General features: G+C 48.5%; 1 protein-coding gene across 1 annotated transcript in view; it reads left to right on the top strand.

Annotated features, from left to right (window-relative positions):
• The first annotated feature begins 13,553 nt into the window (after positions 1-13,553).
• CALN1 (calneuron 1) overlaps positions 13,554-23,431 on the top strand; it is a 134,281-nt gene continuing 124,403 nt past the window's right edge. Inside the window, exon 1 of the mRNA XM_086624721.1 lies at positions 13,554-13,679. Coding sequence (XP_086480847.1) covers positions 13,554-13,679 — 126 coding nt within the window. The remainder of the gene's footprint in view (positions 13,680-23,431) is intronic.

Below are 23,431 nucleotides of genomic sequence, written 5' to 3'. Positions count from 1 at the left end.
AGTGCTAGATGGTGGCCACCGCTCTCAGTAAATCAGGGGACAATCTGTTTATGTACGGTGCATTGAGACGTTAGCACAGCAAAAGACAAATCCTTCTGTTAATCCACTGGCAAAAACTCTGCCTTGCTGTCGTTTCGCAGGGCAGCAGGTTTCTGTAGGAAATCCTGTGAATTCAGCGTGGCCCAAAGCACCTGGGACTGTGGGGCTGCCTGGCAGGGTTGAGGAAATGGGCTTTTTTTGTCACTGACAGTGTTTGCCGTAAGCGAGAGAGCGATGGGACAGGGAATTTGCAAGCGAGCAAGGGAAGTGGAGCTGCATGTCGGGATGTGAAAAGTTGAGCATGAGCACTGGGAGGTATCGGGTGGTTTGTGGACAGCGAGATGTTCGGACTCAAGCAGTCAAAAGAATTAAACTTGGGGAGGAGGAGGAGGCACGGCGCCCATGGGCAACAGTGAAGATGCCAGGGCAGAGTGAAATCTGCGGTGCAGTCTCCACGGTTCACTCGCAGGGGTGCAGGGCTGCGGAGCAAAAGAGATGATGTATGCCCTGGAGTTTTGTGTTTATCAGTTTTGCTGGTCGGCGTTGCTTTCATCAGCGGATTCTGCCTCCTCTTTGGTAGCGGTTGAACCGTTTGTGACTTTCGGTGACATTAGGAAGGAGCTTGGCCCTTGTGACCGAGACACGGATAATAGCTCCCTTGTTTCCAGCTTGGAGCAGGAGAGCAAATGACCTGGCAAAGAAACCTGAAAGTAAAAAAACCCGTTCCTGTGGTTGGAGCAGGGCTGTAGACAAACTTTTCTTGAGTGAAGCCCCTGAAAACTGTTTCCTCTACCGTGGGAAAACCCAGAGTGGGATTTGAAAGCCACAGAGAAGCACAAATGGGGAGAGGAAAGATGGGCAAAGCGTACATGTCGATTCAGCAAAGTGACAAGCCTCACGTGCCTACGGAGGGTGGGGAGTGATTATTTATAGTGCCATCAGCAGAAATAATAGAATGAAACGAAGGGCTGAAAAGTTTTGCTGACTATCAGGGAACACGTCCTGGCATGGACTGATACTTCCTGGGCCCAGCCCTTTGCATCTCCAGTGCTACCAGCAGCCCAGAGACCCAGCAAAGCCTTGCTGCAGGGGGACCCCACCGAAACGGACGGGCAGCGTCGAGGAGCTGAACCCGTTGGGACGATGGAGTTTAAATGGCAGCTGTGACTTCCACCCTGAGCCACCTCTGATGCCCAAACCTGGATTTTTCTCCCGGTGGCTGTGTGAACTCCCAGGGGAGCAGTGCTCTGCAGCATGGAAGGGCTGGGTGGCCAGGTTTGGCTTTTCCGTACTAATTCTATGAACATTGAGATTAAAAAGAGGCGGGGGGAAAAAGCCATTTTCGACATCAGCAGTTAGTGTAATTCTTTGCTTTGTCCTCCGTAATTAAGCTCTGCGTTCTGCGTTTCAATAACCCTCTTGAACCACAATGACAAAAGGAATTAGAGGGATTGGCAGCAGACGGGCAGAGCATCGCTCACCTGGCATCACTCAAATTAAAGGTGACCTGTATAAGGTTTTCTTTTCTAAATCAGGAAAATTGAGTTTTGGACTTTTCTTTGTGGCTTTGTGGTGATGAAAAGGCCTCTTTTTTCCTTTTTTTTTTTCCTTTTCTTCACTTATGAACTATGAGTAGTGTCAAGCTCATGTCTCTCCATCTGAGCAGATGTGCTGGGAGGCTGAGATGGCCACCGAGGTTGTTTTGGGTAGAAAGGCTGAATTTGAACCCCGATCAAGCAACCAGCCCTCAGCAGTTTGGCAGACAGTCACAAACATCCTGCAGAACTTATCCGAGCAACAAGTTTTCTGTAATCCCAGAACACTTTCCTTCCCCCCAGCCTACTTGATAACACCACTACAGACCAGTCCCCAAGTGAGCACAAAGATCAGAGCTTTATAAAAGTCCCAAAAGGCAATTTACTCCGTCTTGCCCTGCTTGCCAGTCTCCAACCATCCGAGATTTTCCTAGTACAAACATGACCTGAATTTCTAAAGAACAAACAGAAAAATCTTTTTTTTTTTTATTGTAGGTAATAACCTTTCCCATTTCATTTACTCCATATGCTGGAAAGAGCACAAACACAAAAGGCATAGCTCTCATTTTTGCTTTTTCTTCACCAGCCACCTTTAAACAAAAGAAAAATAGGATATCTGGAGCAGGAAGGGACTAAAATGGATTTGAATGAGATAAACCCTAAATTCACTCTTTCGAGCTACTAGAGTCTAATATATTCTTCTGTTCAGAGCAAGGGACGTATGTCAGCCCCATTCTACATCTCTGGCAGTGTATTACAGTTTGAATTAGTATGATAAATTAAAAACAACAGTCATAAAATTCTACAGAGGTCTGAAATCGTAAAAATGTATCGTGTGAGTGAAATTGCAGAGTTATTAAGTGAAATGTTTGAGATACAAACATGAGCGTGGCGCGTCAGCCTGGAAGGATGTGAGCAGTCACGTCCAGGGGACTTGGCGTGATCCAGATGTGGATCACGCTGATGGGCTGATCATCTTGGCTGATCATCTGGATGGTTTAGCTGGATTCAGGTAGGCTTTCAGAGCAGGCTAATCCACCTTCTGCTGTGATATTTTCTTCTTTGATTTTATTATCTTTTTTCCTTCCTTCGGGATACGTTTTTCCCCTTTGAACATAGGCTACTTTCAGTGCATTATTTAAAACCTACATTTTAATGGAAGGAGGTAAGAGGCTGCACAGACAATGTAAACCTTGTTTTCCATGGCCACCCAGAGACTGCCAGAAATCAATTGTCTGCTAGAGGCTGATCTTTAAATAAAGTTAAGCCAAATTGTATCAGAAGCCCTGGGGATCCTTGAAAGCAGGTTTTCAAGAAAGTCATGTACCAATATTGCCCGGTTTGATAGAAGTTTCACCCTTTAAACCCTTTTGTGCCGCGACCTGGTCTGCTCAGGAACGGAATTACTCTGAATTACTGCTGGCTCTAGCCAAAGCATTGACTTTAGTTTGAGAACTTCCCAAGCGCTTTGGGAGCCTGAGGCCCTGTTTACAAGCGGATTAATAAGCCCTTAGGAGCTAAAGATGCTTTACTGGAAGCTGGGGGGATGCACCCAGGTCATTTTGCAAAGGCTTCTCTTGGAGGGTCTATTGCAAGAGCACAGACAGAAACAGTCTGGCACACACAGACCTGAAAACGGAATGGGAATCTATTTACAATGTATTTTTCTTTTTGCTCCCTCTTAAATACACTGTAGTGAAGCAGCCTCTGATGCTGGGAAAGGATGAACTTGAGAAGAGTAAAGGTTTAAGAACAAGAAAGCTGCTGTGCTATGGGACAGGTGTTCTCGTGGGGGAGATACAGAGTGTGGCTGCCTCGCGTACGTTTGCTGCTCATAGCGATGTGCAGCTCTGCTGGCACCACAGAACGACTCCAGATCTGCAGCCACATTCAGGAGGAGAAAGCAGGAGCGTGTTGGCACAGGGAGGGATTGACTGGTGGCTCCTGGGAAGGGCTGAAGTTCTGTTGTGGCCAGTGGCTAGCGATGGAGAGGATGATGAACAACACATGAGTGTTACATACGTTAACATGCTGGAGTGCGTGAGTTGTGATGGTGCCAAGAAGCTTCTATTAGGGTGGCATTGCCCCTTGGTGTTACACATGCAGTCTACGCAAAACTGTTGTTTTTTTAAGTTCCTTTCAATGAGATTGCATCCAAATCCCCATATTCTGGAACAAAATCTTCAGATCCAAGATTGTAAAGCTAATAACACCAGTAGGATTAATCCTGGCCAATACTGGCCTCAGAGAAAAACCTGACAGGGCAGGACCCCATGCAGCCGGGGGGGACGCCCTCCACCCTCGGCACAGCACCCTGGGCCGTGGAAGGGCAGCCGAGGTGTAAGACAGGAGGAGACAGGCAGGAGACCCACTGCTCCCACCCAATGGAGCCTGGCCCCATGGCCATCTGCTTTCTGAGTTTCTGCTGATGGTACGGGGTGGCAAAGAAGATTCAGGGGTTTTAGATAATCATACCCATGAAAGCAAGCTGAAAGAGTAGGTTGATTCTTTTCTCCGTCAGACTGGACCGCAGACTGAAGGTGGAATTTTGTCCTGTGACCTGCTGATTGAAGAAACGAAATCGTACAGTGCTGTCATTGTGAAGTTCGATGAATATTTTATTCCCTCCTGAAATGTCATTTATGAGAGATATGAGCTTTCTCCTGGGTACAAGAAGAAGATGGATCTGTGGAAAATACTGTCACTGCTCTTTACAGCCTAGCTGAACTGTGTGACTTCAACAAGAGGTTTTATGATGAAGTGATATGGACTTATATCATCTGTGGCACAAAAGACAAGAGGGGCTCTACCTCGGGTCTCATTTAATGCTTGAGAAAACAATTACAGCTCTAGACGGCTGAGAGCAGCCAGAGGCATCAAGAAACCTTGAACGGTCCTGCTGATCCCTTTGGTATCACTGATCCTACTTTTGCCCCATGTCAGCTATTAAAAACCCAGTGTCCAGATGAGAATGGCCCAGGTAGGAACACATGAGAGAAGCCACTATGTCCATGCATATCCATGAACAAGGCGCCACAGGAGTGCCTGGGACCCTGGGAGCAGACATGGTGCTGCAGACCTTGGTCTCCATGTGCTTCAGTCTGCTGTCACATTGGCATAGGACTCATGGTCATCTCTTTGAGTGCTGGTACACCTCTGGCTTGGCCTGGCTGACATGAGGAACACTTGAATCTCCAAAAGCCACATTTCATTTCTCTTGATCGATGGTTTGGCTTTTTAGGAGAGGGAAGAAGATAGGTTAGTGATTCATGGGCACTGCTGTCAGAAGGCACAGGAATGGAAGGACAGGAGAATGCTGGGGAGGTTGCTCTGGACTTTTCCAGAAATACTTGGTTTTGAATTGAAATCGAAGAACAGAGCCTTGCAGTGAGCTTTTTGTAAAGAAACACAACATTGTCTATGGCTCTGTCTTTGTCATACAGACTATCCCCAGTAGATATCCCATTCATATGGTCTTACGTGCTGCTAGAGAAAATACTTGAAGAAAATAGGGTTTGTTTATAAAAATAATAGCAGGGGGTGTGTGAGGAAGCTGGGAAGGAAGTATAGAGCTGGTGGCATGTGCTGGTGTTCCCCTGATGCTGGGATATGTTCACCAGCAGAGATGGAGAACAGAGTGCTGTGATGCAAACCAAATGTTTGTATAGCACAGCAGGATCTTGGTCTAACAGTAGGACACCAGGACCTCTTCTGGGACCTAGAGAAACCAGTCCGCTGTGGTGGCTTCCCTCTTCCCCTCCCTACCACCTCCTCCAGCCACTACCAGCATGGGAAGCCACGGTGTGCGATAGCTGCGGCTGCAGAAGGTCAGGAGCAACCAGGGCTTGGTGAGGACAGCTGGTGGGACAAAGGCATTCTCTGGGTCTTTGAGACCCTCAACTATTTTGAGGACCTGTCAGGGGCACTTGGTTGTATTGGGAATATGAATCAATAGGGACAATGCCATCAGAGTACCTGTCAAGGCAGAATAGCCATCCTTGCTCTGCAGTTTCTTGAAGACAAGCCCATGAAAGTCCCAGAAGAAAAGGTATTTATTTTTTGTGGGAATGTGCCTAAGTCAGATTCACCGTAGAGGATTTTAATGATCAGATAAGCTGAGTTTGACAGTGTGAATTATGAAAAGAACCTGCTCTGTGCAAAGCATAGGGTCACGTTTGATGATTCACCAGGCTTTTTCTTGATCGTGAGTTGAACACTTTATGTTAAAAATGTGATCCACATAAAACTGCTGCAGCCTGATGGAGGATGTCTTCCAGCTCCCAGAGTCCAGCAGCTACAGGAGGAAATATTTTCTTCCCTGTCGGAAGAAAAAAAGCCACATAGACTCAGGGCAATGGTATGGGAGCTCCATGCCGTGGCACAGCCTCTATAAATAGTGAGGACAAATTCCCCTCTCGCCCAATATCCTGGAGGAGGGCAAGTGCAACATATATGTTACAACTCTTACAACTTCTCAACTTCTCTCAGCCTCTCATGGGAACGTCTCAAGCTGAAGGCTGTGTCTCTGTATCAATGCATTATTTTATTCTTCCTTGAACCTATTTCTGCTTTCGAGCACCATGACGTCTTCCAGGAAAAATTCTACAATGTAATTGTGTGTTATTTGCAAAAATACTTCCTTTGGCTATTTTTTTTAATCTTCTTTTGGTAATTTCATAGGTCTGCTGCTGTAAGAAACAGCAAGTATTTGTTCTCTATTCACTTTCTCCGTGATATTGAGGGTATGATAAAACTCTGCTTTAATAGGTGTCTCCTACATCCTTTTCAGCCACCTCCTCACCAGACCAAAAGGCCCTAACATGTAAGTCTATTTTCGTGCAGAAGCTGCTCTCTGTCTCTGTCCGAGCACACTTCCTTCTCTCACCCATCCTCATTCCGTTATCTCCTTTCTCGAATGCACTGAGCAGAAATGTGTTCATCGTGAAGGTGCACAATGGATACAGACAACAGCATCGTTTCAAGTTTATTCTCTATTTCTTTGCCAGGAATCTCTCACGTTGCGTTTACCCATGGCTATGCTGAACTTGGGGTAGATGTTTTCACAGAACTATCTGCATTCCTCCCAGTGACTCGTTCCTGAATGGTAATAGCTAGTTCAGAGCTCACTGACTGGTAGAGATACTGCTGGCTATTTTTCTCATTTGCGTTATTTTGCACTGATTGGTGCAGAATTTCAGCTCTTACTTTATTCCTCAGACATCGGGGTTTGTGAGATTTGTTTTTTTTTTTTTTGCAACTGTTGCAACCAATTCTGTTCTGATTACTCTGATTAATCTTATATCATTAATAAATGTTGTTGTCTCACTCCTCACACACCTCCGGGCCTCAGGTAATTTCCTAGTAAATGGGTAGATCTCCTTCACTGATGTCTCTGGGATTGCAATAGGAAGTTGCTTTCACTATGAAAACAGATTGTTTATCTTTGTTTCCTGCCTTCTCTTCTCGTCTCCTTCATAATGAAAAACAATGCAAACAATTCACTTAACCTTTCTGCTGTGACCTGTCTCTCCTGAGTATGTTTTTTATTTTCCACACCACCTCCTTGGCAACCTTCCTTCCCCTAATGTTTCTGAAGAGCTTTTATTGTTACCTCTCATGTCTCCAGCAAGTTGCAGCGCAAAACCCTTTCTGGCCTGCCATATTGTCCTTCTCCATGCAATTTGTCATGTTCAGGGATCTATTTCCTCTCTTGAACACGACTCACGCTCTTTGGGAAATGCCTTTTAATTTTTCTACTCTGCTGTGTAGCTGCACAAACCTTTTTTCCTTTTAATTCTGGTTGGTTTGGCACTGTATGTTTATTCCAGGTTTGTAATACAGAGTTTGAAAACAGTTATTTTACTCTTTTAACTTCTTCTTTTATATTTCTTTTCAAGCGACTTATTAATTTTTAATATACTTTCCATTTTTAAGGTCATATGAGCAGTGCTTACATTTTGATCAGGGGCATCTCAGAGCCAAACCGAGAGTTGCTCTTCTGCTTGTAGTCAATGACTGTAGCTCCAAGAGTTATTATGTCCAAACATTATTTTAGAGGTCATGCCTCAAGTGAGATATGCTAGAACTATTCTACCCAGCACGTGTCTTGGCATCACAGAGCCCCGCCAGTCAGCCTCTTTCCAACAAAACCTGAATGATAGCTCAGTATTGATATCCCCACACAAATGAGAACCCTCATGCTTTTTGACTTCCAGAAGCTGCTAAAATATTGAAGGCAACTGCTCTGAACTGTGCTCTACACTCCTGCCTGCTTTGGGTGGTACTGGTAGATCAGCAACAAGTGTATCTGGTTTCCACTTCTCTAAATGCAGTGATGCCAGTTGGAGATTGCGTATAGACTCATAGAATGGTTTGGGTTGGAAGGGACTGTCAAGATCCTCTAGTTCCAACCCCGCTGCCATGGGCAGGAACACCTTCCACTACACCAGGTTGCCCAAAGCCTCATCCAACCTGGCCTTGAACACTGCCAGGGATGGGCCAGCCACAACTTCTCTGAGCAACCTGTTCCAGTGCCTTGCCACCCTAACAGGGAAGAATTTCTTCCTTGATCTAATTTAAATCTCCCCTCTTCCATTTAAAGCCATTGCCCTTTGTTCTATCACTGCTTGCCTTTGCAAAAAAGTGCAAGGATGCATAGTGCCTCTTCAGCTACTGGCCAGCAGAAGACAGGGCCATGGGGTGGGACTTGGAGCCAAGCCCTTTGTACCACCCCTGTATATTATTTTGAACCAAAGCAAGTCCTGTTATTTTTCTATGCCATATCTCCAGCAAGCAATAAAACTCTTCAGAGGTAGAATCCACCATATTGACTGAAGTCATATTGTTAACATCAACGCTTCTATGGACAATTAAAAAACCCTTTCATTTTGAAGGCACTGCTGCATCACTGTGGCCATGGTCATACCAGAGGCGGCAGGACTATTCAAGCAAGTAATAATGGAAACGTTTGAAGGAAAATGAGCATGCTTGTTGGCATCATCCTTAAATATGTTTCGCTAACATCTTGCAGAAAAATTTTGATAAATTGTGAGAGATGACTGGATTTTATTTCAAAGTGGAACAGGAGAAACAGGGGAAAGATCACACAAGAGCATAGTTAATAAGACATGTAATCAAATGAAAACTTTTGCACAGTGACACTGTATGAGGTCAAACTTCAGAGTTTAAAAACGAGGCATGTTTTGTTTACCAAAGAGCCAAGAATGCTTAAAGACACTTTTGACTATAATTTACATCCCATGCTTTATGGAGTATTTAACATACGTAAGCTGGGGAAATGAAGCACCTTTTGACAAGTAGTGTCTCAAAGTGCTGCTGAAAAACAACATAAGAATAGAAAAAAATTGTCTTACAGAACTCAAGAGCTGCTAGCAAAGTCAGAAAAACGCGCAACTTCAAGTGAAGTAACTTAAATCAACGGCACACGAGCACACGCTGAGGTTCAGCAAGTGCATCGGAGTTCTCAGAAATCCTCACGTTTGCTTTCCTGAGCCGGGGCAAAGCTGTACGTGTGGATCCAAGGGAGCGGGAGCGGGACCGTTCCCTCTGCTTTGCAACTGATTCCAACAGGAACACCGACTGCCTTGTGCTGTAACTTGCACCAGCTGACTCCCACCATGGCACAGAGCAGCTTTCAGAGGAATGCTATTTAAGATGCCAGGACAGGCGACAAGGTTTGTGGTATTCGACATCTGAACCCCAGACCCACCATGTTTCTGAATGCCAGGATCAAGCCTGAATGCTGTCAGAGCCCTGAGGGCACTAACTGCCTTAAGTAGCCCCACCTGGGTCCCACCCACACCCCAACCCATCGTCCAGGAGCCCATTTAAGTTCAGCCCTGGGACATTAGACCCTTTTTGTGCTGTGCTGTGCTGTAGATGTGCTTGTGTTCTGCTGGTCTCTGTCTTCTGGAAGGATCTGAGAGCTGTCATTGTAAGCAGCTTTTTCTCTCACTCTGTTTCCTGGATGGACCTATGCTGTAGCTTTGTTTTCAGTCCTATCTGCTTCTGACTAAGCTTCTAGGGTGACACTTGGACCTCATTTCACACTTGATCTGGGGCTATTGGTGTGCCCTGTCACCAGTGCTCAGCTCTGGTCATCAGGTTTGGGTCCTGCAGGACCTCTGTTGTTGAGGACACTGCCTGCACTTGGGCTGCCCTTGGCTCCTGGTTCTGTTTTTCCCACTATGGAGCAGAACCACCTCTGCCACTGTCTGATAAACCTGTTCCTGACCAGACGTTTAATCTCTGGATCTCTCCTGCTGAGTGGGTTCCAGCATAAGTAGTAGTGGTTTTCCCCTCTCCCCTGTCTCTACTGGAAAGGAAAATGAGATGTGAAAGGAAAAAAAAGCACTGAGGAAAATCTGGAAATCCAGATGTCTCAGCATCAGAGACACAGTCCAAGTTGTGTCTTTTATGGCTTTTAATGAGGAGCATAGGAGTAGCCGAAAGCCCTGACCCCCAGCCAGCCATGGTACCTGCTCTCACCTACTTCTCAGAGAGGTGAAGTCTGGAGCAGCTGCTCATTTTCAGTTTAAGTCTCAGGGTTTGAGCTATTAATAAGCCTGGAAAAATAATCACACGTTCTCTGAATTATGTAACAGATGTTAAATTGCCCAAGATGAAGAGGTGTCAGCCTGATGGAAGAAGTGATGTGAGGACCTTTCTTTTTCCTTTGAGCTGAGTTTCTCCTCTTATTAGCAAAATTGGTTTTGCTGTTGGTAGAGGTGAAAAGAAAAATAGCATCACGCCACCAGTTTGGACCCAGCCCTGCTGTTCCCCCCCTCTTTGCTTTGTGCCCGTGTTTATGCACTTCTTGACGTTCTCCAGCATCACATTTTGAAGACAAGTGCCATTCGAAATGAAGTCCCATTGAAAGAATGTGTTGTGATGAAGAGCTGTTGAATGAGTCACTGTGCTCGTGCTGGCAAAGCGGCTGTGGAGCGGGCCAGATCCTTACAGCGAAAGAGGAAAGTAAACTTAGGGCCAGGCGTGTGCGCAGCGCTTGGCCAGCCAAGGGGGCTGGGTCGAAAATGCTTCCCCACTTAACCATTTCAGTGACGCAGCTGCCGCCAAGGCAGAGACATGTCCATGGCCTCTTTGGGGTGGTGGGAGATGAGTTGAAGGTGAATACAGAGGAGGTGCCCTAAGCAGGGGGTTAAAAAGGGTTTCCCTTCTGTCTTCTTTTCAACAACCATTTTTCTAAGGTTGTCTTCTTCCTGATCTTCCTCCGTCCCAGAGTAAGAGCTTGCGGCTCCATGTGGGAAAGGTCCTCAGCAGCTCAGGATGGCATTTAACCAGGAGGGCTCTCTTGCACGAATCCCTGTCTTACACCTCTTGGTACCTTGCATAAAGACAGAAGGAAGCTGTCATCAGCTCTGTGTAACATAGCCGAGCAGTCCCTCGGGAGAGACATTTATAAGTGTGGATTGAAGACACTGGGCCCCAAGGGTACCACATTTTCTGTGGGTGTAGATACGCAGCGAGACTCATAAATCAGGCTCTGTGCTAATAGAGATGCCTGCACTCTGGGCTGTGACCCGCTGGCTGCTCTCTCCGAGGGGTGACTTTGCTCAGACATTTATTTCCGAGATCTGCTTTAGCATCTCCTGTTACCCGCTGGCACGATAACTGCCAGCGCGCCTTCCAGCACAACATGCCCTTTCCTCCTGGGGATGCTTCTGGGGAAACAGGCTCACGAGGGAAAGTCCTGCTGGAGTGTGAGCTGTGTTCCACCACCACCATTAATGTGATGGTTGTAGAGAGTGACCTGCCTGCATTCCTCCCTCTTTTTTCATGTCTTTTACCAGGGAGAGGAAGAAATTGTGGAAAGCGAGTTCCTACTAAGTGTGAAAGTCAGCAGGACCATGAGTATAATGGAGATCTCCTGAGTACCAGGGTCTAATCTGGACCTAGACTACCTGGCACAACTCTGGGTCCCCTACACTAAGAATCCTGCTGAAGTTGATTGTCAGCCACTTTAAGGAAGTAAAAAAGAAGATGTGTAGACCAGGGGACCAGATTTTGAGTGGTTTCATCATTTCCCCACAGGTCTCCTTAGCTTGTCCTTCAGGAGCAGTTCATGGTTTTGCACTCTGTGTTATTCACTGTTCGCTACTGATTAATGGGCTTCTAATGTCTTTGCTTATTTCATTATCCAACTTATCTGGAAGATCAGCCATCATCTAAAAAAACAAAAGACAATTTCTTACTGGTATTAAGTGGTTGGCAGCAGGGTAAAGTGCATGGCTCTCACTTAAGAATAAGAGCAAGACACTATTAGCAAGAAAATTTGCAATGAAAGCCATCTGTAAATTTGCATTATCCAGACAAAGAGTAGAGTTCAGCTATCAGAGGAGGTGGTGCAAAACACAGAGGTAGGTGAGGTAGTCCAAAAAAATGTAAGGACTGTGTCAGGAGTCCAAGTGGAGCCTCAGAGTCAGTAATAACAGTGGTAGTAGTAATGATAATAATGATAACAACACACCTTGGAGGTCTGGTCCTGGGTCAGCCCTCAAGCACGCTAGGTGCTGTGCAATTGCAGGTAAAATGGCAAAGAAGTTCTTGCTTCGAAGAGCTTAAAACCCATGTAGAAAGAGAACGAGGCCAGATGGTTAGTGACAGATGGGCAGGGGAGAAGAGAGGTAAGGGCAGCTGGTATGAGGAAGGTACATCTCAGGGCACCAACAGGATCATGGCTGTTACGGAGGTGGTTTCAGGAAGGATAACAAAGTGCATATTTGGATCGTTTGGGGCCACTCCCCCTGCTGTGAGGGCCAGCATGGGGGAAGGAATAAAGTGCTTGTTCAAAGTGTAATGAGAGCCTGATAGTGGCTGGCATTACTAGATGGTTGAAGGCATGGTCTGATGTTCCAATGGGAATCGGAGGTGGTGGGTCAACCAGGTACAAGCTATGAAGGGTCTTGGCAGTGGAGACACTGGCTCGTCTTGGATGCAGAGGAGAAGGGGGAGCTGTAGAGAGATATGTCCACAGTGGTGAGGAATGAGCCTTGCAGATGGCTTTTGAATGGCAATGCTGCAACAGTTGGCATGTGGTGAGCTTAGTGACCTGATGGAGAAGGTGTTGGTCAGACTTAGAGGTCTTGTGTGTCACAACTGGGCAAGAGATGATTGCTGAAAGGGACACCTGGCTTGGGATCTCACTGGATTGGCAGTGCCCTGCAGAGATACCCGCACAGCTCTTGGCAAGTGCATGGAAGAGCCAGGGCTACCCTGGCTCCTCTTCTTGTGCAAGGGTGCTTGCACCCACATCCCTGTAACACAGGAGCACCGGCTGGACCCGAATCACTCATAGGAACAGCAGCAATATCTCCATGGGAGGGAGGTGGGCATGCTCTCGACTGCATGCAGGGACCCTATGCTAACACGCTGCGGGCTGGCTGCTGGTGGGAATGGACATGGAGCACGGCTTGCTGCCCAGCGGACTCGTGGCATGGTGTGCTCGTGCTCAGAGGCACCGTGCCAGCGTCTACCCAGTGCTTCCGAGTGCCTGCAGACACTGCAGGTCCGTGCTCTCGCAACTACTGGGCTGCAGCTGAAGCCAGCCCTGGGCATTTCATTCGAGCTGTGCCAACTCTGCGCTGCAAAACAGATGAGCAAATCACTGTTGCCCCCTGGAAGGAGCAGGGCTGTGTCCCAGAGCACACTATTCCCATGGCATTTAACATTCTCTGCAAAACTGGCTTTTTTATTTAGAACTGAACATCTGTTCCAGATGTGGCCGCTCGCTGCCTGTGCCGCTGCGCTCCTGCCATTGTTGTCCTGCTACGCAGCGAAAGGCTGGCATGAATTATTGAGAGATTGAGTTTAAATAAATGATAAACTGGTACTGTGTGTGTGGTTAAGTTTCTGTCCACTCCTTCCAGAGCCACACTGCCGGCTTTGATGTCCCCATGATGAGCTCGCGCATCTCCCGGAACCCACCGTCTCATCTGCCTGATGGGGCTGATCGAAGAGCGTGGAGAGGGGCAGCCCGAGCATGAAGGTAGCCGAGGGGATGAGTGTCCTGGGGAGAAGGAGAAGCCGCGGCAGAGAAGCAGGCAACCAGAGTTTCCCTCCTGGCAAGTGTCTTTCTCATCTCAAACTGTTCCTCACAAGGGGCGAGCTGACACGGGGGGTGTTGCTTGCTGGGGGCGATCTGGGAGGATGGGGTGGGAGGGATGCAGCCAGGTCCCAAGGATGGGCAGCAGGGACAGCACTGGGGACCGGCAGAGGGTGCGTGCGTTGGGAATCTGATGGTGTGAAGGATCCTTAGTTAAAAACCGAGAGTAAAACCTCATCCCAGGGAAACATCTTGTGGGACCGCATGGAACGTGAGCACATCTGCACCATCTACGTGCAAGTGATGTGAGGGCAAGGGGTGCTCAGTCTGAGCCCACTGTGGGTCTAAACCAGCCAAACCCCCCTTTTTTTTTTTTGTCTACTTTCAGCTGGGAAGTCCAAATGAATTTTTGGAAGCCTGGTAGTCTTGGAAATTGATTTTTTATTATTGTTATTTTTCTTCACCATTTTGAAAAAATGGCTTGACTCACAGTTGCATGAGGCTGTGGGGATTCACAGCAGACCATCTGTTTCAGCTGTTAGCAGTCATTAATATTTTTCAGATTTTTTGCTACTTTTGAGATACTTTGGGGAAAAAAATACGTTCTTGATGGCTTTGGAGGGCTTCAAAGTTGCTTACATTTTTTTTTTTTTTTCACAGAGAAACAATATACAGTGGATGCAGTTGTTATAGAGGAATTACATTTTTATTGGGTTTTCTAAATGGGGAATTTGTCTCCTGTGGACAAGCAGGAGGACACAGCATATTGTTTATCTCCTTTCCACCATGCATTTGGCTAATACCTGCCTTGCTACTGTACTGTGATACATCTACGAAGGAGTCTTTTTCTGGGTTAACTCTAACGCAGAAAGGCTTTCATTTAAAAAAATATAGTGAGATTTTCTTTTAAGGCACTACGTTTCTGGAGCTAAGTACTCACTGATTAAATCAGCCTTATTGTCTCCAGTTATTCTACCCAGAAACTGGAAAATTACTCAACTCCTTGACAGGTGTTCACAGCTGATGGCTCAGATTTGTGGATCGAGTGTCGGGGCATATGGCATGACAAATAATAGAACAAACTAATCCTATTGACACTGTCCACCCTCCAGCCTGTGCACATTTATCCTCGTGCCTTGCTCTCACTGTGCGACAGCCCGTTCCCCGAGCCAGCTCCTCTCAGAGGTTCTGCTCCCGAGCCATGGACCGATGAGTTTGGCTCATCAGTGTTCGAGCAAAGCGTTGTAGGGCCGTTTTTGCAAACATGTCAGCTCAACCTGATAGGCAGGTGTCCACCATGGGTCTGCTCCCTGTCTGCTTCATTAGTTCATTCAGCTGGTGCCTGTGATGGCACATCACGCTGGGGTTTGTCCAAGAGCCTCACTGGTGGTTTCCCTGTTGCTCACGTAGAGTTTTAGATGCAGGAGAAAAGCTTCATGGAGTTGAAGGGGTGCTGGGGAATGGCAAAGGCTGGTAGGATGAGGGAGGGTGCAGTCTTGCATGGAAACGTGTAATGGGGAGATGGTGGCAGCTTCTCCAGAGGATGGTGAGTCCTGGCTTCATGCAAACTCCTGGTCTCGTGGTAATGGGCAGGGCAGAGGGCTCTGCACTGGGCTCGTGGTTGTGCTGGTTTGGATCATGACTCCCTGAAAGGAAGGGCTGTGGACAGGATGTAAAACATGAGCCATGACCATCCGAACCTACTCTTGAGTCTTATGATGGTGGGAGACTGCAGAACAGAAACTGAGTATCTCGGACCCGACCGTGGCACCTGGATGAGGTAGCAGCCAGCGAGCCATGGAGTACTTCCAGCTGTCCATTAGGACTGTGGCTTTCAGCAAAATTACAAATGTGTCCTGGAAAATGCTCCTTCGAGCCGGCCAAAGAGCCGTTATTGTTTCTGGGTGCGGGAGCTGGTTCTGTGCTTGGCAGCTGGTGCGGGACCGTGCCGCGGCTGAACCCAGCGTGTGCCACTGCGGAGCGAGCTGGCGCCGGGGGACGCCATGGGGATGGCAGCTCCTCCTGTCCTGCTGCCTGCGGCAGGGTGACAAGTGCTGGTAAAAACCCAAATCTCTCCGTAGTGCAAAGCAGAGAGTCCATAGGACATGTCCAGAGAGCTCGGCATCAGGTCTATAATGCTCCTGCGTGCGTTTTCGAGTGTGGCCTGGGTCCACCTCTTGTCCTCTGTGTGCGGGGGAGAGGGACATGTCCCTTCACTCCATCTCTTGCCTTCATTTCCACGCAAGGCGCGTGCCCTGGGCGACGCGGGGCAGCCAGTGCCTGGCAGTGCCTGCTGCGAGCTCGCCAGCGGAAGGTGGAGGAATGCACATCTGGAGGCTTGGAGACATTTGGTGCCTGTGTGGTTTTCATTTGGAGGCCTTTCCGTTGTTGATTGACTTAAATAATTTTTTTAAAAAAAAGAGGGAAGTAGACAGGATTGGGCTTTTTTTTTTTTAATGAAATGCCTTGCTTTGAGGGCTACAGAGCCAATTTTCATTTTGAAATTTCCTTCAATTTTATTTTTAAAGTTCCCCCAAAAGATTTTTGAGCTTCAAACTGAAGGGAGGTGTTAGACTTTGTAAACCAAGCCAACCTCAACCCCAAATCTATTAACTGACTCCAAAAGCATCTTCTGTTTTGCAAAGTTGATTTTCTGGAAAAAAATTAAATCTTATGTTTATTTTCCAAGCGAAAAGGTTGCTTTTTAAAAATTAACAGAACCCACCAAGATACCTAAAATACCCTTCATGTTTTTTGCCCAGCATGGAGAAATATGGGTTGGCGCTTGGCTATGGGATGCTCTCCTGCTTCACCCCACCTGCTGAAAGCCTGCTTCATGGTAGAGATGCTTTCTGGAGCATGGCTCAAGATTTGCAGATTTGATGAAGAGGGGGGAAGATGATTCACCATCTTGAGGCCCCCATTTGTTCTTCATCCTCCAAATTTGTCTGCTTTTGCATGCAGCCATCCTCCTCCTCCCTCTGTCAGGTCAGACCTCGGTGCATCCTTGAGAGACCCCACTTGCGGCACAGGGCACAGCCTTTCTTGGCGTGCCTGAAAATCACTGCCCAGATCCCAAGTGAGATGGAAAAGTAGAAAAAAAAAGGAAGAAAATATCTCCCCAACAGGAAATTTGCCTATTAACACTCCAGACACAAAAGTCTCAATGGAGCTTTTCCCCTCTGAACCAGCTAAAATGTCTCTCACTGATGGGAAGTCTAAAAATAAGCGCGTTCTCCACAAACAGCTTAAAGATGTTGAAAATGAAAAGCAACAAAGGATGTAGAACGTATGAGTCACTAAATTACAGGGCTATCTTTCTAAGAGCAAAACAAAACAAAAAAATCCACAACCCCCAAACCCTCCCCACTGCAAATTCATTGTGAGTTCTCTGGGTTTGGTTTGGGGCTCTTTGCCCCACGGTGCCTGCACACCCATCTTATTTTTGTGGGTGAGCAAAGGGCTGAAACCTTCCCTGTTTTTATTCTGCAGCATGCCAAAGCTCCTTGGTATAAATAATAAGAGTAGAACCAGCCTGCTCCATGGTGTGAACAGGAGGTGCTTTTCTCTCGCACACGGGCATTTTTGTTGATTATTATTTTTATTTCGGAGATACACCCTCCCCTTGCATGAGCTCGCTGGATGTTGGCGCTTTCTCGCGAGGGAGAGCGTTAAGCGTCTGTTCGACTCGACAGCGTGTTCTCCTGGCCCTGGCTGAGCTGTGAGTGTTTGGACTCTCAGTTGGGAGCGAGCAGATTTTTGTGGGTGTAATTGCATTTGTCTATAGCTTTAGTTTGTTGAGATAATGTCATTAAAAGGAGCTCTCAGTTCAGTAATTTTTTTTTTTTCCCCCCTCCCTGAAGGTCGAATTTTGTGATGAGCTCCACTGGGGTGGACTCTGTTGCAAAAACAAAGCTTTTTTAGCGTTTGCAGATGAGCTTGAATCAAGATCTTGGCGTTTGAGGCAGCAGGAAAGAGGATGGAGTGGTGCCAAACCTATGCCTACATCTGATGTTTGCAGCCAGCCCCGATCTCTCTAACAGGCTGAAATGAAACCCTGGATCCAGGCAGATGGTAGGGCTGGAGACACGAACGTGCCAGCGCTGCTGTGGCCCAAGCCTACTGTTAGTGCATGCAATGTCCTCACCCTGGGGTCTGAAGGACCTGGAGGCTGTCCTTTTCTACCCATCAGCATTGGTGCCTTCATCCACCCTCTTCGTCGCTGCGGTGGGGGGAGGAAGGGCAGCAGCACCAGGCCAGACTGTGCCAGAGCCCTTCCCCGAGCCCATTGCAGTACCCGGCCGGCTCGTTCCCGGTCCAAATTGCCCATCGATGAGTAACTCAGCTGCCTGAGTTGGCAGGTGCAATAAAGGTTGTGCACAACGATCATAAATCCTCGAGCGGAGCTCGCTTGGCAATGATTTAATCTGGATACTCAGTTCTGAAATGCGCTAATTAAACTTCAGGATAAAGCATCCAGTGCAAAAGCAAGATGAATAAAAAGTAAAAATAGAAGTTTCTCCTGGAATAATTAACCATCATTAAAACATGAAAATTCAGGCTAGGGAGCAATTGTATGCCTTCCACAAAGTGTTTCATCAGGAATAATGGGATGAGATTAAGTAATACAAAAATGTAGGCTGAAAGTTGAAAAACCGATCCCACTCGTGAGACCCATTAGGTTGTGAGATGGTGCTGAACCCTCCCCAGGGAGCGGTGGGATGTGTGTTCCTCAGGATGTTTGAAACTGGACTGGGCAGAAACCCCCACCCCAATACTATAATAATAATAATTACAGACCTCCTCACGTCCATGGGCCTGATAGATCTGTCTGGGGTTTAATTTCAGAGGGTCACCCCTAACCAAGCAACACTATTTAGTGTCAGCAGAGGACTTTCTTCCCTGAGGGGCCTCTAAGTTTGATTCTCCAGGCCTTACATTTGGATGTAATAAGGGATATTTTTCAGACACCAGCCTCTTCTGAAATCATACCCTGGCTTGCCCTGCCTCCCCTTGGACACCACATTTATTGCTGCCATATTTCTCGCGTGCTCACCCCCTGCTTCGGCCACTGCTTTCCTGGGTCTCAAAGAAGGCACCTGAGAGGAAGCGGAGACCTCGCCGTGCCTGCGCGGCCACGGGCTTGCGGAGCATCTCCCTACGAGCTGGGTGGTACCCGAACCGAACCGGTGTGATGGGTGTACAGCAGCTTGATGGCAAATGCCATCAAGCGATAATCCAGCCAGTATGAGAGCGCCAGCTCGGCGCTGGCGGTGACAGCTGTCACCGGTGGTGCCCGGCGGGCAGCCAGGCAGGGCTCCCACCGCCCCCTCCCTGCCTCGCATTGTTTCTCAGCGCGTGCCTTCGTCACGTTAGTATTATATTGTCTCTGGCCGTATCGTTTTTCAGGAGCATGATGCAAATATCCTGGTGCTGATTTCCAAGGCAGCCCTCTCGTTCTGCAGAGGGTGCCCACCCGTTGCCGGCCCCAGAGCTGCCTTGGTACTGAGGACATCTTAAACCCCAGGGTTTGACACGATCAGCTCTGTGTTTTAAGAAAGAAAAAGAGAAGAGGGCCACTGGCTGCTCTTATTTACACGGACACAAGTTTGGAGATATTCTGGATGTATTTAGGGATTAATGAGAACTTGGTCCTTTAATAATTTTTAATAATAAATATATAAGCTTAATGGATTTTCCAGCTACTGTTTTCAGCCATGAAATTTGGAACCTTTTTGGCTAATGTCTTCCAGAGCTGAAGGAAAGGAAATTAGCTAAAGGCAGGGTATAAAGTTCTGCAAATGAGGGACTTTGCCCCCACTTTACTCACATAAGCAGCCCAGATGAAGCTGAGGGAGTCATAGAATCATATGGTTTGGGTTGGAAGGGACCTCAAAGATCATCTAGTTCTAACCCCCCTGCCATGGGCAGGGACACCCTCCACTACACCAGGTTGCCCAAAGCCTCATCCAACCTGGCCTTGAACACTTCCAGGGATGGGGCAGGTGAAAGTTTCCTTGTGAATCAAGAAAAAAAGAAAGGAAAAGGAAAAGGATGTGAAAAGATGGATCCGAGTCTCACCCGGCTGAAATAGTGATGGGTCCCATCATTCACCTTCCACCTATGGCGCAGAGGGCCACATTGCTGGAGCAGGAATTATCTTCTCACTGGATATACGAAGGCAAAGAACATAATAAAAATGGTAAAATTGCAGGATGTAGCCAGGCCTGCAACCCTCTGATAATTTATAAGGGACTTGGACCATTGCTAAATTCCTGCATCTCCATCCAGGCCTGGGAGCTGGTGGGCAGGCGGAGCGCAGGCACCGGGCAAGGGGCAGAGGGATGAGAAATCCTGTGCTTGGGTGGTACAGCTCAGTTGGTGAAGCAGAAATAGTCTGATATGGATGGAGATGGGACTTCTAGTTTGCACAGAGAGCAGAGGAAGCAAAAATCCCTCTGCCTGTGCTTCCTCAGCTGGTGATGATGTCTGTTCCAATGGTGAAATCCCAGTGTGTGGAATGGTGTGAACCACGAGGCTGAAGGGAAGGAGATGGGAAGGATTTTACATAAAAAGAGCACAACACAGGAGGATTGTGAGTTTAACACCTTTGAGCCATAAAATTGATGCTTATTCTGAAGGCTTTGTTCAACGCTTACACCATTGTGGGTGTTGCTGTAGATGCCAAGTGGCTCTCCGGGCTGTTTTCCGGGTCCAGTTGAGGCAGTTTTAGTGTTGGGTTCCCAGTTAGAAACTCTTGTGCAGTCAACTCCTTTCACCATCAGAACATCTCTCTGTGTATTTAGCCTAAATTGTCTGTAGCTGAATTTCATCCCACTGGGAGGTCTCTGGTCCAGCGTTTCCCAGATACGGCTCTTTCATTGGGTTTGCCGATAGCGGGCAGTGATCCCAAGAGCACGCACCTCCGGTGCTATCAGAAAGGGAAGTGGAAAGACAAGCAAGCTCCAGTGAGCTCCAGCCACCCACTGGAAGATGCCTGCAGTGAGGAAAGGGAGCTCCTGGCTGATCTGCGGTGGTAGTTTTAGCACAGCTGGGAAGCCTAAGGAAAAGTGTGCTCCTCCAAGCACGCTCTGTCTCTCTGGAGAAGTCAGGACCCACCGGGAGCTGCCAGCACTGGTGTTTTGTGGTTACCTGCTTCGCTCCTCTGCCTTCCTCAGAGGAGGGTCAGGGCTGGGACACGGGGTTTGGGGAGACTCACACCTTCGTGCACGGGGGAAAACAGGAGACACATGTGGACGTGGTTTCTTCTCCTCCATTGCTGTTTCTAAAAAAGGAACAAACACACACACACACACGTGCACACGCTAAAAAGGGACCTGGAGAGCTTTTAGAGAGTCAACTTTCAAAGGGGTTCAGCCCCACATTAGTGATTCCTTTGGGGTCGAGGAATTTGGGGGGTTCTGCTCTTTCCCAGCCCCCTCCGGGCGGTGGGAGCCGGCGGAGGCCGGAGCAGCCGGAGGAGCTAATCCCTCTCCCCCGCGCTCAGCATCCCTCGGGGAAGGGGAGGGGGTGGCTGGTACCGAGGTGCCGGCGAGGAAGGGGTTAGCGGGGGCCTGCCGCAAGGTGGGCCGCGGCGGAGGGTGTTTCCCGGGCGGGCCCTGCGCCGCCGCCCTGACCGGGGGCTGCCGGGGGCGGCGGCGGCGGCGCGGGGGGGTGAGCGCGGCGCGGCTCGGGGCTGCGCGGGGCCATGGGGCGCTGAGCCGCAGCGCGCTGCCGCGCCGCACTCCGCGTTCTTCATTCTTCGGCGTTACCTCTTTTTATTCTTCCATTTATTTTATTGCATTTATTTTTATTTATTTCTTTTTTTTTTTTCCTTTTTTTTTTTTTTTTTTTTTTTTCCGCTCCGCCATCCTCACACCGCCCCAATCTCCTCCCTCCATCCGCCTTTGAATAACTCGGCCAGGAGCGATCTGGAGGAGGAGGAGGAGAAGGGGGGGTGGGGGGGGGGAAGAGGAACCCAGCAAACCTGTGGCGGAGGAGCCGGCTGGTGGAGAGGTGAGTCGAGGAGGGGGAGAAGGATAGGGAGCACCGGGTGCCCCCAAAACGAAGGGAGAGGAAGCGTTTGCAGGGAGCCGGCTGCGCGATCGCTCAGTCGTCTCCCTGCAAACCCCCCCCCCCCCCCACCCCCCATCCCCCGCCCCTTCCCCGGGTTGAGGGGGGGCAACCGGTCCTCATGGTAGAACCGACCTGTTGGCCGGAGCGGGGCCGCTTAGACGGGGCGGCAGCGGAGCGATGCCCCGCGGGGTCCGGGGATAACGGGGATGGGGGGGTGCGTGTGTGTGTGTGTGTATCTGCGGCTGTGGATGCTCGATCCCCTGTGAAGTGGCGTTAACATCACTTTTGCTGCCTGAAGAGCCCTTTTTTTTCTTAATTTTTGGGCCCTCTCGTCGTTCATGCCGGGGGTGATGTAATGAGTGCCCGGTATCTATGCGGTGTCCTGCTCTTGTGGAGTTAGATAAGAATGAAGATCCCAGAGCAGAGGGAGCATCCGCCATCTGTTCGAATAGACGCCTCTTAATGAACCTGTCAAAATCAACAGCCCTACGCGACGGAGGAATTTGGCCCCAAACACCAACCTGTGCCACTGCCGGCAACCTCAAGACTCCCAAAGAGAGTCCTGCCCGTCGCCCAGATGCCTGGTAACTGCTTCGATGTATTCAGCCCAGCCTCCGTTTATTTCAGATGTCATTTCAATCTCCAGATTTAATACCTGATTTGCGGTGATTGCCTCCTGATTTGCCCACTCGATTGGCAAAAGGAACGCGTTGAGGAGGGCTGAGCTGCTGTGCTTTGCTGGTGTCCCGAGCGTGAGCTGTTTCTCCTGTTACTCACCAGCAGCTCAGACCTTTTCCACCCACCAAGTTTTACTGTTTCCCATGTAGCAGCTGCATCCCCCTTAGTACATGCTGCGCTGTGTCACGCTGATTCCTTGGGCGCCTTTGCAAGCTCCGCTCGGCTCTTGTGTTGCAAGTCGTCGGGATACGGATGGGCTCCATCAGGAAATGGTAGTGGGACGAGATTTGGCTGTGGGAATGGCTCGCTGAGGTCTGGCCAGGCTGTGGTTGCCTGTAACTCCACCGGAGGAGAGGTGCGTGCTCCTGCCTCGCTCAATGGTGCTTGCTGGACTACAAGAGGATCTCCTCATTGCCTGGGAAATCGCTTTTCCCCGTTGTTCAGCTGTAAAATAGCTGCACAAGGCCGTGATTGGCAAAGGACCGGATCACCCAGGTTGCTTGCATCACGTAGGCAGCTGCCACCGAAATGACACACTTGATTGAAGGCCAAAAGAACCATATACGTAACTGCCTGTGATTAAGCTCCATATGATGCCTCAGAGCAAGTAAAAAACCCTCCTTCATCTTGTCTTGTTTGTAACGAGACAACCGTTGCAGGGATATCATTTGGGTCATATTGTGGCTTTTGGGGATTTTTTTTTTCGTTTTGTTTTGGGGTTTGTTTGGGTGTTTTTTTTTTTTTTTTGCTTCTGGCTGTAAACTTCCATGACCTGCAACGATCTACCATTGCAACCTCGCGTGATGCCCCGTGAGAGCCTGGTGCTGTAGGTGTGCTGGTAGCTGGGAATACAAATTTTATCAGGTAAGAGCTCCTGATGCCATTTTTTTAACAAGGAATATTCCAGCTGGCTTCTTTGGGGAGGGAGAGGGTCTTTGCTCACGTCCATTCCCCACTGGCATGCATGGTGTGACTGTTTATTTCTGGGAAGGGTTTGACAGGGGAAGAAGCTTCATCTTTT

Source organism: Tauraco erythrolophus, chromosome 21 (genome assembly GCF_009769465.1).
Source record: "Tauraco erythrolophus isolate bTauEry1 chromosome 21, bTauEry1.pri, whole genome shotgun sequence".
Classification (NCBI taxonomy): Eukaryota; Metazoa; Chordata; class Aves; order Musophagiformes; family Musophagidae; genus Tauraco; species Tauraco erythrolophus.
This window is presented reverse-complemented; position numbering and strand designations above follow the sequence as displayed.